We start from the raw sequence: 23,478 nt of genomic DNA, 5'->3' as shown, positions 1-23,478 counted from the left end.
GCTCCTAAGAACACGTTAGAGCTTGTACAGCTTTAACAAATAAAAATAGCTTTCATGAAAATCTTGCCGATGGAGTGTGAGGTTTGGAGCCAGCAGGCTCTTCATTAGACTCCATTTATTCTGTTTTGCAATCAGAGGTCATGAGTAGAAGATGGTTAGGGGGCGACTGTCACTACGCATAACGTGACACAGCTTTCAGAGCTAAATCTTCTTAAGAGCACTGGACAAAAAGTGACCTTTGCTTACCTTTCCTCTAGTGCTACCCTCTGGACAAACTGTTTTTTGCCACACTATTAAGACTCTAAGAACAGCTAAATCATTGGTATGTTGTTGAATATATTTGTATAGCAGAGTTTAATTACCATTGCAGCTACTCAGAGCCACTCGCAGGGCCTTGGAGTTTTTGTGTTATTTATGTGGGCAAGTTTGTCATGGCAGTTCTGAAGAATGTCTTGAGCTGATCAATGTGACCTGAAAGTAGCCACAGCGGTTGGGGGTGGGGTACAGCTTCAATTAATCCCTGTCTAAACGATGCACATCATAGGCCCAGGAGACAATGCGACAGAATTAGCATCATCCTGTAGCACCTCACCTCTTGTGGCTTTGCAGGCTTGCAGAACAAAACTGTCTTATTTAAAATGTATGTCACTATTGTAACATACTATATGATGCAGCTGAGGGTCACTTGTATAACTGTCTTTGAGCAGTGGTTCAACATGTATTAATGATGGAATAATAATATATATAATCAATAAATCCCCCGTCAACTTGAACAAAAGGGTGTTGAACTAACTTTTCTGAAATTAAAATGTTTATAAAACAAATGCAATATAAGACTAAATATTTTTTAGGGTGTTTGTCATTGTGTTAGAAAGTTTCTGATAACACAAATATATAGTGTGCACTGCACTCTAATGTAGCAAAAGTTTTATTAAAAAATGTAAAGTTCCCATATTGTAACAAGTCTGATTTTCATGTCTTTTATTACTCATAAAGCAGGTATAGAGGTACTACATACATACTGTGGAAGCATCAAAAAGCTTAACCCACGAATGCATGCATGCAGTCGTTATTTAGACACTGTGCCTGCAAACCAGCTGCCAGGACCTCTGTGAAGTTGTGATGTCACAACTATACTATATATAAGTAGAAACTGCTACATTGCCATCACAGTCATTGCTCGGCTGCAGTGATGGTGCAGAGATGTTGAAGACTCAGAAACACTGATCAGTCAGAGCAGGCTCGGATTTTTGGGGAGGGGAGCTTAAAGAGACAGGCACTAAAATGGAGTGTTCCACACAGAGGGTGAGTATAGGTATATTCCTGACAATCGACTGTCTGCTTGGTGTGTCAGGGCTATTAGGTGTCACTTTAAATCTGGCAACACTTGTTGAGAGGCTAGTGGGTTTGGGATAAATGCAAGTGTCAGCAAGCTAACATGCTCACAATGACCAAGTGCAACAACTCCTTATAGAGCGCTTTGCATGATATCTGATGAAAATGCACATTCAACCCTTTGTGTGATATCCTACGAATTAGCACCCCACAAATGACGTTAAATATACAGTTATGTAATTAATTAATTAGTCACAGAGGCTGGGTTGAGGCAAGCAAAGTTACTGATGTTAGGTTTAGGAAAATAAACATGGTCAGGACATACCTTAAAATCTTTTTTTTCATGTACACCTAGCATGTTAGCATGTCAATAATCTCTAATTAGCACTGTACACAAAGCAGCCTGCAGCTGAGGCCAACAAAGCATTTGACAAATTGATATTTTGACTCAATTATGACACTAGATGACAAGTTATGGGATTTCACTGACATGATCTGTTATTTCTCCCGTGGAGAACAGGAATGTCTGTACCAAATTTTATAACAACGCAATCAGTAATGATGAAAAATGCTCAGCTAATACAATAACCCCAATCTTGTCTTTGTCTTGCAGATCCTGGCTATGATCTCCATCCTGTTTATTATCATTTCCACCATCTCGTTGTCGCTAAACACCCTCCCGGAGCTCCAGGTGGTGGATGAATTTGGTCAGTTCAATGACAACCCAAGCCTAGCCCATGTGGAAGCTGTCTGCATCGCCTGGTTCACCATGGAGTATATACTGCGCCTGCTCTCAGCACCCAACAAGTGGAGTTTCATCAAAGCCCCACTGAACATCATTGATTTGCTGGCTATCCTGCCTTACTATGTGACCCTCTGCCTAACTGAGTCTAACAAGAATGTGATGCAGTTCCAGAATGTGCGTCGTGTGGTCCAGATCTTCAGAATTATGAGGATCCTGAGGATCCTGAAGCTGGCCAGGCACTCAACAGGACTCCAGTCTTTGGGCTTCACTTTGCGAAGGAGCTATAATGAGTTGGGTCTACTGATCCTCTTCTTAGCTATGGGCATTATGATCTTCTCTAGCTTGGTGTTCTTTGCAGAGAAGGATGAGGATGCCACCAAATTCACCAGTATCCCTGCCTCCTTCTGGTGGGCTACGATTACTATGACCACTGTTGGTTACGGAGACATCTACCCACAAACCCTGTTGGGCAAGATTGTCGGAGGGCTCTGCTGCATAGCAGGTGTGTTGGTCATTGCCCTTCCCATCCCAATCATTGTGAACAACTTCTCTGAGTTCTACCGAGAGCAGAAAAGGCAGGAGAAGGCCATCAAGAGGAGGGAAGCTCTTGAAAGAGCAAAACGCAGTGGAAGCATTATTTCTATTAACTTAAAGGATGCTTTTGCACGCAGTATGGAACTTACAGATGTGTTGGTGGAAAAGAGAGAGGACAGCAAGTGTCCTGTGGACAATCACCTGTCACCCAGTCGCTGGAGCTACCACAAACACTACTCCAATACAGAGGTGGGTAGCCCAAGCAAGTCCCAACATTCTCATTACCAGGAAGTGGCTCAGCAGGGCTCCCCTGAACGAGGCAAGCCTTTGTCTAATAAAACTACGCTTCAAAACCTCAACCCAAAGCGGCTTGAGGATGCTTACAACAAGACTGCAGCCATTCAGGAGAAGCAGGAGGAAATTATAGAAGAACAGATGGAGATGAAAGCATTGACTTCCCCTCAAGCCCGACAAACTTCTCCTGAAGTCAGCATTGCTAGAAAATTCTCCAATGTGGCTGATGATTTTTCAGTGGAAAGAGGAGAAAGAAGCTCTCTGCTCCCCAATACTGAAGTGATTCAAACTGGTGCTAGACACCAGCGCATCCCTCCTCCCTTGGATCTAAGTCAGATCAGCACCATGGAGGCTAACAGGGGCCCTGACAGCATCCAGCCAATGACCATCATTAAAGAGGGTTTGTATGAGTTTGTGTCCAGCCCCAGAGGAAGTGGGACTGGAGATTCAGGTTTGGTGCCACAAAGTGTGGAAAGCTTTGGGGTTACCTATGACAGCATCTCCAGCTCCTTGCAAGATTATGGCACCCCTCAAAAGAAAAGAGCCCTCAAGGTTGACCTCATTGGATCCCAAGATGAGGTGCTTATGGCAGTGATGACACCTGTAGCAACCCCAGCCTCTGCTGGCTCAGCCAAGCTTGCTCAACTACTCTCTGACGACATTGTTTCCAGGTTCTCTCCCTCTCCTAGCTCTATAACCCAGGAAGCTAAGTCTCCGCTGGCGATCCTGCAATCTCCGATGCTGGCCCAGCAATCTGTCAGTCCAAGCATCTCCCAGGGGGGAGGTGAGGGCTCAGCAGCCAGGAGCTTAGAAGGTGAAGGGCAGCTCACAGGCTTAAGCCACCAGGGGAGGAATCACATGGAAAGGTCTGCTGTCGGCTCAGGCAGCAGTGCTAGCCCACTGTCGTCTAAAGCCAGCCCTCTCAACTGCACCCAGGAGCTGGTAACTACGGAAGGAGGGGAGGAAGGAGAAGAGAGGGAGGGAGCAGACCAGAGTGGAGAGAAACGAGAAAATCACATTGCTCTGGACAGAAGTGCAACACCACCCTGTGAAACGAGCATGTGAGCCCTAAAAGAACGGAAACGTTCATGGACAGAGATGCCAAATAGATGGGTTGAGGATAAGGTCGACGGGATGGATGACAGCAACTACCCAGAGCAAACCGGAACCATTGCCGGACCTGGTGTGGGCTCTGCACCTGCACGGAAACACACCAAAGTGTTAGCAAACCTATCATAACAGTTTTTGCAATTTTTCTGGAGCAATGCACTTGTCACATCCCACAAGACTTTTGGACTCTTGTCTTTTTATTTGACAAGCACTGCTATTAAGGCACAGACATCTCTGTAGTGTTGTCACATGGCTTTATTACATGAGGGAAGTCAGAAGCACATGCCTACTCTCTGGGTACTATCTCAAAGACACTGTCTCATGTCAGTGTTATTGGCTTATTCTTTGTAGACCAGACTGATATGCTGCAGAGCAAAACAGTGACAACTAATAAGTCTTTTAGGGCTCAAATGTGAGCATAAACAAAGCCTTGTGTGAATGAGAATATTTATGACTATCCTGGAAGAGTTTTTGTGTACAGCTCAACGGGTGTAACTTTCAGTTTCCTATTGCTTGCTATTTAGGCCTATTTCTTATGATGGACTAATACCACTAAGGAAACACGGAAGGCAGAAACAAGTAATAATTTTTTTACAGCTGTCTAAACAACATTTATCTTTTACAAGACTCAAAAAAACCCTAATGATGAGTCTTGTGCTTACTCATCATTCTCTAGGTCTAGGTATTATGTTATTGTAATGGTACCCAGATCAAACACAAGCACATGACACGGGACAATAAAGTCCCATTCTCACCACTTCATTGGACACAAATGGCATTGTGTAGTCCAAGAGGACATATGCATTTGCTTTATACTAGACACTGATATGTGTCTCAGTGCTTCAACAATGTATTTTCCATTTATGTTTCTGTTTTGTTTTGTTTTTTTTGGTTTAAATTTTGTCTCTCCTTTTTCTATAATACCTGAAACAGGTTCTTGAAGATGAAAAGGGAATAGAATAGGGATGCAAGGCTATTGTATTCACAGCTAGACCACTGTTCGCACACACTTCTCAAATAAAAAAACCTTAAAAAAATGAAACAGCTTAGGAAACAGCACTATATCCTCATAAGAAGACAGGTGAAATGAGTACATATATAAAGACAGAAAGGAAAGCGCACAAGAACAGTGGACAAGTTTACTGATCGCTCATGTGTGGGTCATCTCATGCTGCCTGCATCCCAGCTCAGGGGCTTCTCCTTCATTTCTATAGTGAATGTGTCATAACAGGTCAATGTGGCGTGACCCATTCCAATGGAACATCAAAATTAGGGTGAGAAATGTGACCTTATTTTCCCATCCTTTACAAAAAGACTGGCCAGCTGCTTGTTTAATAGTGTTTAGGCATCCCTCCTGAATTCAGGAAGCTGACGACAAGCACCCAAACACACAATCTCTTTTAGTCTCTGTGAGACTAGTGTCTTATTAAATGATTATTCTGGTTTATTACAACTTGGGGCTTGTTTTGTAGTTTTTACTTTCATTTCTATCCATAATAATAAAACTACGCTCACTAAGTTAATGGGTGAGATCTGGGAACATGGTAACATCAGTTAACAGAAGACCAATGGGGTAAAGAAAAATGACCAGTCAAACTATCAGACAGGTTGGAAACAAACCAACATGTGAGTTTGACTTATTTGTAAACAAAAACAAAGACAAACTGTAAAAATGTACACAAAAATTGATTGTAGACCCACCATACTTTGGCTACACATCCTATGAAAATGCAGACACAGCAGTTTATATGATATCCTATGATTTAGCGGCTTAAAAATGACGTTATGTGCTTAACGTAAAGTTAGGTTATTAACGTAAAGTTATGGAGGTTAGGGTTTGGGCAACTGAAGTTACTGTGGTTAGGTTTAGCAAAAGAAACATGGTGAGGACGTACCTTAAAATGACTCAAAGTTCACACAGTTCTCCCAAGTGAATGTTAGCATTTTTGTGATCCATTCACTACCCCAACCTGCCTCCTTACGAGACCACTCGGGACTGCTTCCTTGTTTGCTCCCATCAGCACACTGGTCATGTGATTGCAGTAGGGCTGGGCGGTATGACCTAAAATTCATATCACGGTATAAATCGAATCCCTTCACGGTAACGGTATATATCGCGGTATAAATTTAAGTGTAAAAGTTATAATAGAAGTGTTTCTGAATGGGTTTTGTAGTCCCTTAGCAAAGCTAAATTGATAAGAAAAACAACAACAACAAAAGCAAAGATATAATGTATTTTTTAGAGCATTTATTGTACAGAATGCAGATCTCAAAACTCAAAATTAAAACCCAGTACTCTATGGTGCAAAATGTCCCCTGGGATCTATATCAAAAGGTAATTTCCTTCTTTTAGCAAAATCCTAAATGACTGAGTTGTGTTTTTTCCACCTGGACCTTTATGCTCTGCCATTTCTCCTCTAATCATCACGCTGTAACCTATGACAGGCTGCTATGATACCACAACTATCACACATTCACATATGGAGTTTTTTGTGGAGCCCCTAGCGTCACATAGGTTTACATTACCAAAGGTTTATGACAAACTATCTTGCCGAAAACCAACTCCCGTGTGCGCACGGCGAGAGAGGAGAGGGAGAGACGCTGTGCTGCTGCCAGAGGAGACACTGAATGAGTTCCCTCTGAGCGGTAAGTCGCTAAAAGAGTCTGAGAAGTCCGGGGCTGTTCATAAGACATTAACTCACTCACTCACAAGTTCTCCAGCAACACATGTTGCACGTGGTACGCTAAATCACGGACGTGAACCAGCTCCTCTTGCTCCGCTGTCTCTGTGCTCGCAGCCATTTTCACACTGAGGTAGGTGCGATGACGTCATCGACGATAGGACGGTAGAGCGCAAATCTCTACCGTGGGCCAAATTTATATCATTTCTACCGTCTACCGCATATACCGTGCAGCCCTAGATTGCAGCCTTCCAAAATACATGGGTTATGCAAGAATTACTGGCTAATGATTACATGGGATATGTATGAATTTGGGTGCATTACTCTTCATAGAAAGACGTATTAACAGTTTATGCGAACAGCCTGAGTCAGGCCCTCAGTGTGCTTCAAGCACAGTACCTGTTTGATTTAAATGGGGCTGGAGGCTGCATCCAACACTCTTTGTAATGTTTCCAAACTGCCAACCCAGCAGTCACTTTCACAGTGACTGGCCAGGTGTGTGGAGGTGTGAGACCAGACCAGGTTTAAACTTATCTCTCAAGCTCTCCATTTTCATTCTTCATACTTATTTCCCCATGACCAACTGATCTTAACACCATGAATGCTTTTGAGAAGAGTTTGTCTAAAAGTGTGTGTCTGCACAAGTGATTTCATCAAGACTATAAAAACTTGAAAATTACACATTCTTGAAGAGAGATCACGGAGGCAGGCAGGCTCTACCCCCTGCCTTCTAGCATAAAAACACTTAGTTGTAAAAAATGAGTTCCTTCATAGCCTTTACTGCAGCTGTGTGCATACAGCTCTCCTGTTAGGGGTGGGTGGATTGATACCAAAATATTGATACACTAGATACTATGTTTTCATTTTGAATATCGATCCTAGCAACAATGGAATCGATACCAAAAAAGGGATTATTTTCTCTGTTCTATGTTGTACCTATTTGTATTTTACAAGTCAAACGGTCTGTGCAAAAAAATCTAATGCGTGTACTGTTTGCTTCTCCACTGTTTTTGTGTTGTCTGCACTTAAACAACATATGTGTCGCACACACACTGTGCACCCGCATGCACCCTGGCTAGTTTATTCTGACACATGATAGCAGTGATGACTTAATCAAAGATGCTGCATTGTGTCAACCATTGTCTATACCAAAGAGTAGCGTGAAAGTCAAGAGTGCTCAATCGGCAGCAAAATTTGGGGACCAAAACGTCACCAGAAGTACACTGCACAGCACACTGTCTAGCAAAATAAAAAAATAAACAACAAAAAAAAAACCCTGCTCAACTCTACATTTAAGTACACTAATTTTGATGATAAAAAGTATCATATGGGCTTCAGTATTGGTGATTCTGGCACTGTATTACTTGGTGTCATATCGAAACAACATTTTGTGGAATCACCCCTATCTTCTGTACAATAAAGAATTATTAGCAAAATTTCAGGTACATTTGCTTTTAGTTTTACCTCCAAATAAATGAGTTTTGATAATCTGGATTAACTGTCAGTCTGCGTCTAACCTGTCTGATCATCTGACTGCATTTTTCATGACTTGTTAGACTTTGTTGTAGCCATCACCATGTTCCCAGACCTCAGCAGTTCACTTGGTGAGTGTGCTGTCACGAAGGAGGTAGTCCCTAAATTCATGTGACTCCATACACAGCTTGTACTGCTCTTACTAGAGCATTTTCAAATATGATGACTTGGGGGAGATAAAAAAAGAGTGTGTCTGTGAGGCTTGTTTTGCATGGCTGCTGACTGCATTGTAAACTTAGTATAAGAGCGCCCTCTACAGGCATTTGTAAGGCACTTGAATGAAAGGATCTGATGCCTCTTTAGTACTCTGTATATTTGTATTTGATGGATATGTTTTTATTAGATCAGCTGTGCATTAATTTCAATGCATGCTGACACATTCAAACGCACATTTAATTGTGTGCACAATGGATTTACTCTCACACAGTGCAGAGTGACCAGTCACAATGTGAAACATGAATATTAACTGTGTTCCCGAGTATACTTACTCTTTCTAGATGACAATATCATGTTTTTGTTTGCAGTTAAAACTAATTCATTGCATTTTTATAAGAGGAACTTGGAGCTGTGTGTTGTTAACATCTGAATATATTTAAAAAATGGGTGCCTTTTCATAAATAGACAATTTATGAGAAGGTGAAAAAAAAACCTGTATAATATATGGCCAGATTTTTTGTTGTTATTTTCTTTCATTTATCTCTGTTTAGTGGAAATGTTGATATGCAAATCCTCAGGTTCTCTTTACAGCTGTGTGTTCTTTAATCAACTCCAGTCAGTCGCCTAGATTTCATGCAACATAGCATACAGTTTGAACCTCACTGTGCCACAATGTCGGGTTTTCTTTCAGGAAATGAAACTTTTTGTGGAAAGCAGTGGCTTCAGTTATGTTGAGTAGGGAGTTCAGCTTGGATCAATTTGGTGCTGCAGCAACACTGCATACTATATATTTCAACTGCAGGACTCCACTAAATGAACAGTGACATTTAATAGATGTTGGTTAACTACAACACAGAAAAGTTGCCACCCCAGCATGTGGGAAATGATCACAATATGGACACGTGACAACCAGTTAACATAACCTTCTGTACAATAGTTATAGAGATGCAGTGTGTTAGAAAAACATCAATCCTCTTCATAGATCTTGTAAGTGTAAGTGATGGGGAGCACTAATTTCTGATTATATTTACACTGTTTCTGGGAGCCGATACCTCAAGTCAAAGCTGCTGAAATATCCCCACTTTGTCAGTGGACTTTAAAATCTCCATATGATGCTCTAGGTGGGTTTGTTGAGGACGTTGTGGGATGCCATGTCAATAGAGTGCCCCAGGAATGAGTCCTAAAACCCACAAATGAGTTAGCATTAAACCACTCAAGGTCCCCTCAATTCAAAGTCGACAGGTTTGAATGGGTTTTTGGTTAGATGCCTGACAAAAGGTCTGTAGTTAACACAAACTGAAGAGACGTTCAAGTTTTGTTCTCCAACATAAATTACGTTAGTAAATACCCCACTCATGAACTTAAAAGCTTGTATGTGTCTTAAAAAAGGCGGTTGCAAACAAGTGGCTAAATGAGACTACAGAACATCATCATGCCGAACACGGCTTTACAAAATGGTTGTGGTGGTGTTGTGTAGTTTGTTTATGGCTGTTTATGTTTTGATGAACAAAACATGTATGTAGTATCATAAACATTTATTTGTTACTGAGCTTATTTTTTGCAATAATCCAAAATGATCCAATGGAAAAATCCCACAGGCTTTTTGACAAGGGAACCAGGACAAAGCTTAGTTTTGCATCAGCCTACATAAAAACTTCATCCCTGGAGCACTCTATACTTGTTACATGCATGGTGTCTTTTCAATATGCACCTCTGTTTTCTGTCTTTTTCACATTAAACTTACATCAGTAAAACACCTAATACTTATATTTATTTCCTGGTGCAACAAAAGCATGCAGTTAGACTTAGGGAATAAAAGCACATGCTTATGTTTAGAAAAAAAAATAATTATGGTTTGGCTCAACATTCACATGGGAAGCAAACACTGGACTCAAAGGTGAAAGTCTGGGGTTTGTTGGACCCATCAACTACCCTTCCTGCCTACCTTATAGAGACTTTAGAGCCATTATATTATGTTGTTATTGGTGGTCTTTCAATGTGACGCTGTCTGGTCGTGTTATAAACTGACGCACCTTTTGCGGTAGTATGAGACACCATCCAGTGGAATTATAAACTTATGCCACCAGGCGTCATATCATACTGCCACGAAAGGTGCCTTTTTGCTGACAAAGTGGCGGTATTTGATGAGTTGGGAATGAGAACGGGCTGAGTGCTTTTCTGATCACAATGTGGTGAATATATCTAAATATGCTTCTAAAATTATTCCATCATGACATACTTCATACTACAGAGTCACCCAGGTGTGCTCTGCTCAGATGAGAATGATTTAGAAGTGGAGTACATACTGTACATCCCTGGTTCACCTCTGTCCCCTGTAGAAGGAATGCTCTCCCCCCACAGTTCTGCCTGCTTTGCTTGGATCAGAGGTGGCTTGGTGGTACAGAAAGTGTTGGTTTGTCACTGCTGCAGATCAGGGACCATATGAACACTGCATTGTTTCTCCTATGCACAACCTCATATCATCATGATCATCTGAAAAATGTCACACAATCTCCACTTGTATTTGTGGTTTTTATCACTTGGTTTTTGTACAGTTAGATTAACAACCACCCAAACCAGACTGTTAAAACCTGCTTCTTCATCTCTCCTGCCTGCTCTCCTTCTTTATTGTTTCACTAATGTTTCACTCTTCCATCCTCATCTACTTTGTTTGTTTAACAGTAGCCTGTGTGATTATTAGTCAGTTTCATTATTTGTAAGTCAGCATAATGATAGAGAATGATAGGGACTTTTGATTCAGTTACCAATATTCAAGACAAATAAATGTGTTCATGTGACCTACGTTTTTGTGAGTGTTTTGTATTTGGTTTTATGCATGAGTGGATGTGTGAGAATGCAGGCAACTGGCAAGGTGAGCCCCAAAAAGTGCAGTGTAACTGCATGTCAGATGATATTTCTAATATGACTATTGCTAATCTGTTAAATTTGCACCACTCAACTAAATGCACAAACATGGCTAAATTCTATTTTCTACTTCATACTCCACTGCATTTAAACAGCTATATTCACTTTTCAGATAAAGATTTTATAAAGACAACCTATGATGAGTTTATAATATAATACATTGTTAAAGACTGAACCACTGACACAGCAGTATATAAATAAGTTTATGTTAGGGCCACCACGACTTCACACGACAGCATCATTACAATGTTGCTGCAGTGTTATACTGACAGGGGGCATTTTGCTGCCTAATGAGAATGTTTACCTTTGATACTTTTAGAGGTACTGTATGTGACATTCAGAGTTTTAAAACAGATGCAAACCACTTAGCTATCTAAAGATATATTGGAGTAATGGCGACCTGAGCAGAGAATGAAGTTACGCTGCCTCTATGTGTGTTGTAATCCAAGCATTTCTGTGATTTTTTTGCAGTAAGATCGTCCAGCTGCGCGTGCATGTTAGTGCATGTGTGTATCTCACTAGATTTCAGTTACAGCTGATATTGGTATGGTGGCATCTCAGAAGCGTAGCGCCCACCCTACAGTTCCCTTTGTTTAACACTATTAGTTATGTCAGCAATGTTGCTGTTGTTTAGTGCTGTTTATGGAGTTAGCACTATTAGCTGCTAGCAGTGTTGGGGGTAATGCGTTACAAAAGTAATGTGTTACAGTAATATAATACATTTTATCAGTAACAAAATGATATAACTAGGGCTGTCAAATGATCAAAAAAATGTATCTAATTAATTACAGGATCTGTGATTAATTAATCTAATTAATCGCAAATTAATCTTATACCCATTTTTTTGCTGGGAAAAGCCCCAGATGAAGATATTTCATTTCAAACACATTACATTATTATGGCTTATTGAGTAAATCATTGAGTACATAAGAAAAGGTGGCTTTAGAAGTCAATATTATATTAATTCAACATTTTAGGCTATCTGACTATCATGTCTAACGTAAAATAAATAACATGCCTCTCTACAAGGCTACAAAATAAATAAGCCCATCGCTTAGGCTAAAAAAATAAATAGGCTAAATAAGCCTATACCTGAGGCTACGAAATAAATAAGCCTACCACTTAGGCTAAAAAAATCAGCCTCTCACGTGGGCCCTAAACTGTACATCTGACACAGCAAAAGTCTCAGTGAACCATGACATGGTTACAAGTAGCCAAATGGAAGACAGAACAGACTACCATGTTGCAAATGCTCCTAACAGACAATTTACAGTAAACAAGAATATCCCTGAGAGTGTGCACAACAATGGTGATATAGCACTCGCCTCCTTGTAAAGTCAGAGAACTCAACGTGTCAACAGTCAGCATAAACAGGTCCCCACTCACCATTAGGCCCTTGTCTTCTTCGGTAGAAATCGGCCTGCAGTCGACAGCAATCCATTTTACAATGGTGTTTGTCAGCTTTTCAGAGGTATTCTTGCTCAGGCGCTTTCCCTCAGTGAGCGTGGTTTGGCGAAGCACACAAGTACTAACAGCAACACTACTGTGGCCGACAGCTGTGGAGCTCTTAACATGTTTTGCATTGAGATGATACGTTAGACTAGAAGTGGCTATGGTTTATTAAGGTAAATATCCGAATACAGGCTACAGATTTCTATGTATAGGTCGATAATAGATATACATTTTTAAATGGCCAACTATAAGATAACTATATCATAAAATTGAGTTATAACTACTGATATATGGGTGACATGAAAAGTCATTAAACGTGCTGAGGGACTTCTCTTTATTTTATAGTGGAGGGGGATGGCTAGGGTGTTAGGTTTTTTTTTGGCCCTCCAAAAACGACAAATATTTTCCCTTGAGCCTCCCTAAGTGACCTTCCTCCACCATAAATTAGTTGTTAGATTTTTAAAACTTACCCACTGATGTTTAAAAGATAAAACTTAAAAACTGAAGATGAAATCCTGGAGTTGAAAAAAGCCTAGGTTTTCCATTCTTATACGTGTCATACGTGCTGGTTAGTGTGTGCAAACTGTTTTGGTAGGCTATAGAAATTAATATAATATCAGAATATCACTATTTTAAGCTCACATTTGTTTTTTTGTGACAGAAGTGTTTGTTGCAGATGATGTGTCCAAGGACGGTCAGAAACCCAACAATAATTTCTGTTTTTACAGTTTCTGACTATGATAAATGGTGTAAATTTGGCACTTGTGGTTGGAAGGCATGTTTTCTTTTAAAAATCGGTAAAATAAATACAAACTACAGTCAAAAATAAAATATACAAGTCTCTCCTCATTGCTTAAAAAATATTTAACATGCCTCCCCCTTTTTGCGCGGCACCCTTCCCCCTCATAAATAAGGAACAGTCCCTAAAACTCATAAATGCCATTATCATGAAACTGCCGCTCTACAGCAATGAATGACGTCAGCTACGCTGCGTCCATGTTTTGCTCCAGCTTGAGGGGAGAGCCCGGTGTGTTTTCAGAAGGATTATACAGTGAACATCATTCACCACCACGGTCATATTTAGCTTTACACCAGTGGCAGACATATCCGTTACTGCTGTGACAGGGTCCATCCTACTTTATCGTTACGCTATTTGGAGATCGCTCGCTGCTGGGTGTGAATAAAATCAGCGAGCGGAGAGAGGAACGTGAAGAGCTGCACCGGGATTTCATCGCTGTGTTCCTACAGGGAGGTAAGCAACAACACCAGCATCTACCGACCACTGTCACCACCGCAGACACTACCGATATTCAGCGAGCATGGCTGTGTGACTCTGGCTGACCGATGTGTTGGTGTGCAGGCTTTGCATTTGGCAATCATGTTTAACTCACGGCTATACAAAGAGAACAGGTAACATCTTCACCTTGTTTTAGAAGCGCTGCACTTTTGATTATAGTTTCAGCATGTCACTGGTCATTTCACCTGCTGCTGCACAGTGACAATGACATTCAGGTAGGATGTAGGCAGTGACTTCTTTAAGAAGTCCAACATTACACATTTGACTCAGGTAAAATTCAGCTGAAATAGGGTGAAGTCTAGTAATGTGGGACACTTAATGGTAGATTACCAAGAAAAACACCTAAAATTCTGAAGACTACCCTAAGTGTTAGGCTACTTTTGTAATTTCTAATTATTCTCAGCTATATTCCTATAAAGAAAATATGTTGCCAAGTACAATATTTTAGATACTTTGGACTCTAGATGCCCTATGATATTGGCACGTCATCATTATGGGTCGATATTGGCTTTAAAATTAACGATCAGAACCGGCCAACATGCTTTTTCTTATTTTGCACAATAAATATTAAATACATTGAAAAGCATTCTATTGTATTTCTCCATCTGCTAGTGGGCCATTATGATAAGAATATGCATGGGCATTATGATGTTAAAGGGATAGTGCACCCAAAAATGAAAATTCAGCCATTATCTACTCACCCATATGCCCATGAAGGCTCTGGTGAAATTTTAGAGTCCTCAAACACTTGCAGAGATCCCAGGGGAGAGGGGGTAGCAACACAACACAACCTGATGGAGGCTGACGGCGCCCCAGATTCAAACGTCCAAAAACACATAATTGAAACCACAAAATATCTCCATACTGCTCGTCCGTAGTGATCCAAGTGTCCTGAAGCCCTGACATAAAAGTTGTATGGAAAAACGTCATTTGAACTCTGTTTTTAGCCAGACTAATCCTCCACCAACCAGGGGCCGTGGCCAGTCCTGAATCCGTTTACCTGATAAAATGAGGGTCGGCTTTGAGTGTGGGGTTTTTGTGCAGCTGAGACTCTAAGATTTCCTGTCAGAGTGGGTGAAATTTAGTGCTGCTAAAGTATCCTTCCATCTTTTGCACCAAGCTATACTTAACAATTCAATGGCATGGTTTGCAATCTCAAGGTCCCCTGATATTCTGTAGGCTCGTAGGAAGGCGGCACTTTCTCCATTAAGGCATGGGACACAGAGGTGGCAGTAGCCCTGTGGGACTGCTGTAAGATATTTTTTAAGCACGCAATAAATGCCATTAGTGTCACCATAAAAAATGCACCCTGGAGTTGGTGCCATTGGCAATAGAAGATGGCATTGACCATCAGCCTAAGCCTTGCCAAATCTCAACTCGTTGGTTTATGACCAAATACTTGCAAAGAACGGCATTCCCATCAGCCTACAACATCAGTTGTAATATGTGTTTAGTGCTTATTTAGGAATGTTGGCATGTTAACACACTAAACTGAGACTTTTCAATTTTATACTTGCTAAACATCATCATTCTGGCAACATTACTGTGAGCGCATAACTATGCTGATGTTACAGTTTAGCTCAAAGCACAATTTTGCCTAAGTGTAGCCCCAAAGAGCTGCTGTCTATAGGCATTTTTTGGACCAAACAGTTCTGGAGACTTTCTGAAAGGAACTGCCTATACCTTCAGGGGCTTTTTTTCTGTCTCCTCGCACCAGCAATATGAACATTGAAATGATGTAAGATAATGGATTTTTAAAGATTTTGGTTCCTCTTGTGCTGGGAGATTACCTACTCTGGAACAGCGTTCTCAGAACTACAGTCGTTCGTAGTTCTTGCGGTGTGGACACAATAAAAAGAGGGGTAAAGAACTATGGGCCTAATTCACCAACTGTTGTAAAGATGAAAGTTCTTAAAACACATACACAGTTTTCACAAAGACTCTGACTTTCACCATAGTTTTGTTGTTTAAGATTTGGTCTTAGGTAAAAACAGAATCTACACACACTCAAGAGCACACTTGCACACATTTTGTGCTGACATCTTAATACAGAATAATTGGTAATTGCATTTTCTTCAGTTCTGCTCTTGTATAATAATATACGATATAAATATCAGAAATATTTCTATAACTGATAATATTTTTAATCATTATTTTGATTTTGTTTTACAAAAAGCATTATGGTCTTTTAAATTAAATAAAACACTTACACTTCATTTCACATCAGTTATGTTAAAGGGACCCATGCTAGTTTGTGACTGATCGTGCTAGAAAATATTTTGGGCAGTTCAGTCAGGCGGGACATGAAGTGACAAAACAGCCCTCTGGGTAAGTTATTAATAACTTAGATACATATTGCATGAAATAGTCCACCTTCTCTCCCCTTTACTCTTCAAACACACACAGCTTGGAGAGCACCTAAATGCTTATCTCTGTTCTCAATCCTAGCAATTGAGCTACTATAATACATAAAGTTTGCGGGTTAGGTGGTTGAATAACACATGTTTTTGCATCTTATGCTTTTGCTTTTTGTTTGTGTTATTTTATTTCCACTCCTGATGCTACTAAATATGACAATTTGTTAGACATTCACTCTCTGCAGAAATACTTGCAATTCAGAGTTATTGACGTGTTTTTTTTTGTTTGTTTTTTTTTTTAATGTCTGGAGTGCGGTGCTCCACCCTCTTCAGAATTTTAGTTGTATTTTCTTCCTCTTCTTATTATTAAATTTCTGTTTTCACAACACCCTGTTATCTCAATCCCTCTTATGGACATTTGCAGGGCGTTTACCCACTAGCACAAGCTTTCAGCTTTCACAATGGGATTCATCTTAATAAGACCACAGATGCAGACAATTCTGTGGTTAAAGAACACATCAAGAATCTGATGTAGAGGGGGTTATTGGACCATTTTAAATAACAAATGTAAGAAAAAACGTGGGAAGTTATTGGTGAATGAGGCCCAAAGTTGTTATAACTATAAAAAAATTCCTTCAAAAACGCTTTATCCATAATATCAAATGACAAGAAAGAAGACCAGCCTCTGAAAGAATTCTGATTTCTCTGATATGTATATGAATCTTTTATAAACGTACTGTGTAACTTACTGTAAATGCGGCCCTGTTGTTTTTTATCTCAAGTAACTGCATGTCAATGTCAATCACTGACTGTGTGTGTGTGTGTGTGTGTGTGTGTAGAATGCCATCTTTGTCGGAGCAGCTGCAGGAGGTGCGGAGTCGAGCCGAAGTGTGCCTGTACTCTGGTGGCAGGGTGGTGGAGGTGCGGGTTGGGGTGATGGCTATGGCTAATCTGCCCTTACCACCATGCTCCAAATACTGCCACATCGCTGCAGAGACCATGGTCATAGAAAACAGCTTCGGCAGCAACAGGAAGGAGGTGAGACAGAACAAGTGCAACACACATTATATGTATGAATTATATACTTTGGGGTACTTATTGTTATATTTATTATTTAATAAGAATAGACACAATAACAGCAACAATGAGAATAACAATGTTGTGATACATCTGCTTTCTATTCAGACATATACAAAATTCAAATTCAGATGGAGTAAATGACTACAGAGCCAGAACAACTGTGGGTGCAGGTGGATTTGAGATTAATTGCATGTTTCTATTTCAGATTGAACTTTGTCTGCTCTGTGATTCTGCTTCAGACCCTTGCATCTCTCCAGCGCCTGTCTACAGCATTGAACATTCTAGAAAAGTATGGCTGTAATTTGACAAATCCCAACAGGCCAAAGTACTGGAGGACTGTGAAACACAACAACCCAGTGTTTAGGGCCACCGTGGATGCTATTCAGGTAACAAAAAAACTATTATACAGTGTAGTGGAGTATTACAAGTGCTCTATAAAAAAACATGCTAGGGATCAGAAAAACTTCCAACAAAAGAAAGTAATACAAAGACCTGAAGACTAAGTTACAAATTATGACATATTGATGGCATTTTTAGTCAGTCTACTTATTGCCTGCACTTGCAATTCCATATTGGCTTACTGATGGTGATGTAAATAAAAAAAAGTTAGCAGAGATATGAGCATCTTTATTGCTCTCACACAGCAGTCATTGTTCAGCAGCCATGAATATTTTAAATTGTACCCACCCTGGGGTCTCATTTATAACCGTTGCATAAGCACAAGATGAGGCCTGAATGACACTATTTTCCATGCAAAATTTGTAATCTGTGAAAACAAATTTGATGGGACGATATGCACACCTGTAGGGAAACTCTAAACTAAGCTTGCAAACATGATCGTTTATAGCACTACTTTATCATAAACATTCAAACCAGTAGTGTTATTTATGCTGGTGCTACTGAGCCATACCTTTTTCATTTGCACCTTTCATAAAAGGAAATTGCACACAATTTTATAAATCAGAATATGCGCGTATGTGCACGCCACACATACACTTTTAGTAGGGATCCTACACACTGTTTTATAGATGAGACCCCTGGTCCTTCCCTGAAACTGCCCTGAACCAATCCTATCCCGAATCTTTCCCAGACCTGTTCCAGCCTGTGTCCTGACTCCTGATCTTGTCCCAAATGTGTCTTAATGTGTCTTGTGGTAGCTCAACACTACTACAATATTCTCTCAGTCCTGTCCTTTTTATTCGTGATCCCAGGAAATGATTTCTGATGCTGACTGACAGAACTTTTACATAAAGAGCTCGGGCAAGTCTAACTTCATAGTCAGACTGTTTGGGAAAGTTAAGAAAAAAGCTGACTTCACATTACATTCTGTTTTTTCTTTCTGCTCCCAGGGAGGACGAGCAGTGCTCTGTCTCTATGGTTACTCCAATCAGCAGCCAGATGGGCTCAGCTTCCCTGATGATGTCACAGATCCTGATGTTGGCCGAGTTGCTGCAGTAACACTAGAAGTGATGAGTCTTAGGATGGAACTAGAAATGCTTATTAAGGTTTGTGTGTGTGTGTGTGTGTGTGTGTGTACAATTCCTGCATGTCTATTTGCTACTTAAACTTCAAAAATAGAGTTTGTATATGAGGGCTGGGTAATAATGAGGTATCAGTATTTATTTCAGCAGGATTGTTGCTGTATAATAGTTGTAGGTATTGAATCAACTGACAAGAAATGACAGTATCAATCCTTAAAAAAGCTGTCAATGACATTAGAGATTGACTGATTATGAGCAAAGACTGAACGAGCCCGAACAGACTGAACTCAACATACATAAAAGAACTTAGGTGATCTTCGTGACACACAGACATGAAGGTATCCAAATGTGTGGATGTGTATTCTGAACATAACACACTATCAGTACAAATAAGTGTGCAAAGTTTTTTTTTTTATCAAATATTCTGACACTCCTCAAACAACAAAAGCACAGTAGAAAAAATGGTTATTTCAGAAATTAAAAAACAAAAGAAAAAAATGAGACTAAATCCCCTGGTTATTGTGAGTCTGGCTACAAGACCTCATCCACATCACATGCGATGTTGTTATGAGCTGGGCAGCACATGTGCCAATTTCGGGGCAACTGGCAAAATAATGTAGCACTGTAGAGATCAACGTTAAGAGTTTTGCAGGGAGAGTGTTACAAACTAATTGTAAGCAGTGAGTTGTGTTTACAGTTTTGATATTACCAAATATGATATAAAAGCACAAACTGAGTGTAAAGCAGAGAATGTGCATTCAGTTTGACACACTTGGTAAATACATTGGCTACAAGTTCTGGTATACCTGCCACTGTAAACCCCAATTCATCCATGACACAAAACTTAAATGTGAAGTCTACACAAATGCCCTGGATTGTCAAAATGGCATAAAAACTTTATGTTCACCTGACACAAAAACTCACATTTTTTTTTTTTATGTTAATGCACTTCCTGTTTCAGAATTCATCTCTTTGCCTTATCCTAGCAATCAATACACTTAAACTTGCCACAATATATTTTCATAATTCAGTGAATTTTAAAAAAAGCTGTTGTAAAATGTATACTCTGTTTTTAAGTTCACATGACATAGAATTAAATGCTCAAACAACAATGAAAAAGTTATGTTAAACTGACATAAAATTCCTGTTAGACAAGCGTCATGTGACAACTAACAACAACGTTTATGTTATTGTATTGTACTATACTGTACTAAAAGTTTTGAGTGCAAGCTATTTCCAGGGAAAAAAAAGTTGAGTGAGTGAATTGGGGTTTACAGTGATTGCTTTACACCTTTTGTTTTACTTTAAATAAAAAAGCATTAATAATATTTTTGGTCTGATTTTAGGAGGCTCATCCCCACCCTGAGTTCTATGAGAGAATCATTCCTACACTAAGACACAAGGTAGAGTCCATCATACCACCTTCATATCTGTCATCTCTTCACTTATATGTTTAATACACTGGCAAAGACTGCATTATGGGGTAAATCAATATTGAATCCCATGCTGCACAGAAACGAGGAATTTACAGGGGACATCCTAACTAAGTTTATTTTCACATTTTCTAATAAAAGTTGCTGACAAGCTGCATATGCCAAAAGGGTTTTTCAGGCTTGCCCATTACAGTCAGCCTATCAGTCCCCCCTCTCCAGCCACATGTCTGATTTCCCAAACCAAACCTTTCCTCTTCTCTTTTCCATCCACCAGATGCCCTCAGACTTTTCCTCTTCCTCCCCATTACCTGACTGCTCCACACATCCACTCACCTGTTCCCACTTTTCTCATCAGCCCTGTATTTCTCTGACATTCCCTACCCACCCGTTCACCTGTCCCCACCTTCATCAGTCCTCCTGATATTCAGTGAGTCAGCCCATTTTTGTTCAATCCTTCCATTCCTCCTAGTTTTCTTGTTTTGTGCTGATGTTTTGAGGGTTTGATATTTGATTGTTACTTGTACCTTTACCCATCTACCTACCTGCCTGTTACCAATGTACCATCATATTGTGAGGTGTGGAGAATCGGTGAAGGGATGGGACTGCTATTTCAAGCACCCCCTGGAAATAATACATTCAGCACCTACGTCATGAAAATCAGTCTCTGCTCCTCTCCAATGACTGAGAGTGGCAGGTAACTGAGTTCAATATGCTCAACAGGCAGTGACTTGAAACCAATGGCCGACAAAACTGCATGTCATTTCAGTTTATTGCAACTAGGCTGAAAACTTTGCCCTGTTTAAATGCTATTGGGTTGCAAAGTCAGCTCTGTGATTAAATAAATAAAATGAAATAAGATTAAATAAAAGTTGTAGAAGTTTATAAACGTCGTTGTTGGTGATGACTTTTTATGGTAAATATAATGTTACCCATAGGACTTGGTGGAGATAATTTTTTAGTGTTGTAAGTATTGTTCTATTTCATTCTTCCTGACCACCAGATCGAGTATTTGATATCAAGAAACAGCTTTGTTGATATTAAATACTCGATCTGTGTACGCATGTGATGGATAACCAGTGTCCCTCTTTTGCTTAATTACACAATGAAAAGCTGCATCTTTGAACCATATGCTTTATTTAGAACAATGAGTAAGAAATTAGTGGGAATGAATGATCTGAACTTCTTTTATGGGGCAGAAAGGTTCAGAACTAAAGAACCAAGAGAGAAGGAAACAAACCCCTCCCAAGTAAGATAAGATAAGATAAACTTTATTGTCCCAAATGGGAAATTCATTATGAGCACATAGTGCGACATAGCTGCATAGCAGAGGATCAAAGTCTGGTAATTATGAGATATGAATAAATATTTGTAGGCCTGTGATATGAAACATAATAAATAAATGTTAAGGTCATTGTTTGCTGTGTCTGGTTTTGAAGGATAGCTGTACAATTTTTCAAGTCTGTCTGAAAATAATTGACAAATGTCCATGTGGAGATTACAATAGGTTTTGCTTGTTGTTTTCTGTTTTGATCATACTGGCGATTAAGATATCCATTCATTATGTGAATGCAATGTAAGTGACCAGGGACAAAATTCTCATTTTGTGCAAAAGTAAGCTGTAAAGTTTATCTGAAGTTAATATATCTGAGACAAATCAAATGTACCAAAATAACATTCATTTTAGCATAAACATACCTCTTTGTGTTTTCCTGGACAAAGTAAAAAGGTTGTCACACAGTAAGTCCATAGTGAGTAAGTCATAGTAGGGTGGTGAGGAGAGCTTGGTCTGATGAAGCCATTGTGTCTGGTGAAATGTTGGTATTACATCACACTGAGTGGAACCATCTCTTTTTTGGAGTTTATGATGCCTATAGTTCCAGTTCTTCAAGTCAGTTCTTACCCACTCTTCTCTCCTCTTAGGATGTGGGTCTCAACACTGATGCTGTGGTCTGCCACTTCTCCTCCTCTTCATGCCGCTCAGGCGGTCAGACCAAGTCTCTAGCCTTCCCCCTCCACCATCATTCCTCCAGGGACGGCAGTCATGGCCAGTCTCTGTCCTCTAACCACCATAGTCTCAGGTCCATTCAGGTCTTTTCCATCTCCTCAAACAAACACCCAGGTAAGGAGAGTGTGAACTACTGCATTGACTACTTGGTTAGTGGCTTACACCAGTGTACAGTGGTATATCCTGATGGGTCAAGGCACATAGTACTCTGGACTGAAAAATAATATACCTGGGTGTTTTGACATAGTTTTTTTACTTCCAGTGTGTTGCTTTTTGGAATGCCAGTAACAGAGTATCCTCCTGACAGACTATCCAGCAGCTACTTTTCACCACCCAGGAACACTACAGATTTCAACATGGTCCTGCTTGCATGTTTTTGAGCATCATTTTATTCCACCATTTCCACCCCAGCAAATAATCTGATTATAGTTACTCAACCACATTGTCTTCAGAAAATTGACTTTTTAAGGGACTGTTCATTATTTATCAGAGAAGGATGGTGGTTGGGTCGTGACTTTGTTTTTTGTTTTGTTTTGTTTTTGACTATCCATAAAGCTACAAATATTTTTCCTTGAGCCTCCCTAAGTGACTAGCAAAGGATGCATGACCCTCCCTCCACCATAAATTACTTACTCGATTTTTAGAGAGAAACTTAATCTTTGATGATTGAAATTCAAAAGTTAAAGACAAAAACCTGGAGTTGAAAAAAGCCTTGGTTTTTCACTCTTGTTGTGCATGCTGGTTAGTTCATGCAGACGGTTTATTTTTGACCAAAGTTTAAATGAGATCAGAATAAAGTGATTTTGATTGAATTTCACTGTTTAAAGCTTAGATTGGGTTATGTGTTTTTTCTTTCTCTGGGGGAAGAGTTGCACATGAGTGGTATCTTTCATTAAACGTGAGTAGAACGAATTTGTGTGTAATCTGTTCGCAGAAGGAAATTATTTCGGCATTCATCAGTATCAGTGCTCGTAGTGCCTGTGTAAATAATGATTTCACATTAGTATTGCTTGTTATTATTTGAAATACACAATACACAATACAAAATACATCAGTCTCT

At 39.8% G+C, this 23,478-nt stretch overlaps 2 protein-coding genes across 4 annotated transcripts in view; both read left to right on the top strand.

Moving 5' to 3' along the window:
• The window catches only part of LOC117271679 (potassium voltage-gated channel subfamily B member 2-like), a 43,859-nt gene extending 32,669 nt beyond the window's left edge, over nucleotides 1-11,190 (top strand). Inside the window, exon 3 of the mRNA XM_033650008.2 lies at nucleotides 1,949-11,190. Within this exon, the coding sequence (XP_033505899.1) occupies nucleotides 1,949-3,973 (2,025 nt within the window). The 3' untranslated portion in view covers nucleotides 3,974-11,190. The remainder of the gene's footprint in view (nucleotides 1-1,948) is intronic.
• A 2,591-nt stretch (nucleotides 11,191-13,781) lies between these two features.
• Nucleotides 13,782-23,478, top strand: part of rnf31 (ring finger protein 31) — a 67,715-nt gene continuing 58,018 nt past the window's right edge. For 2 of the 3 annotated variants that reach the window (XR_013492417.1, XM_033651515.2), the window contains exons 1-6: nucleotides 13,782-14,017; nucleotides 17,259-17,457; nucleotides 17,739-17,885; nucleotides 18,849-19,004; nucleotides 20,327-20,383; nucleotides 22,334-22,532. Coding sequence is in view for 2 of the 3 variants with exons in the window: in XM_033651515.2 (XP_033507406.2) it covers nucleotides 17,260-17,457; nucleotides 17,739-17,885; nucleotides 18,849-19,004; nucleotides 20,327-20,383; nucleotides 22,334-22,532 (757 nt within the window). In the remaining variant the exon portion in view is untranslated. Of the gene's footprint in view, nucleotides 14,018-17,258; nucleotides 17,458-17,704; nucleotides 17,886-18,848; nucleotides 19,005-20,326; nucleotides 20,384-22,333; nucleotides 22,533-23,478 lie in introns of those variants that run through there. The other variant, XM_078172883.1, reaches the window with a different exon arrangement.

Source organism: Epinephelus lanceolatus, chromosome 12 (genome assembly GCF_041903045.1).
Source record: "Epinephelus lanceolatus isolate andai-2023 chromosome 12, ASM4190304v1, whole genome shotgun sequence".
Lineage (NCBI taxonomy): Eukaryota > Metazoa > Chordata > Actinopteri > Perciformes > Serranidae > Epinephelus > Epinephelus lanceolatus.
Note: the sequence above shows the minus strand (reverse complement) of the source record. Positions and strands in the feature narration are given on the sequence as shown.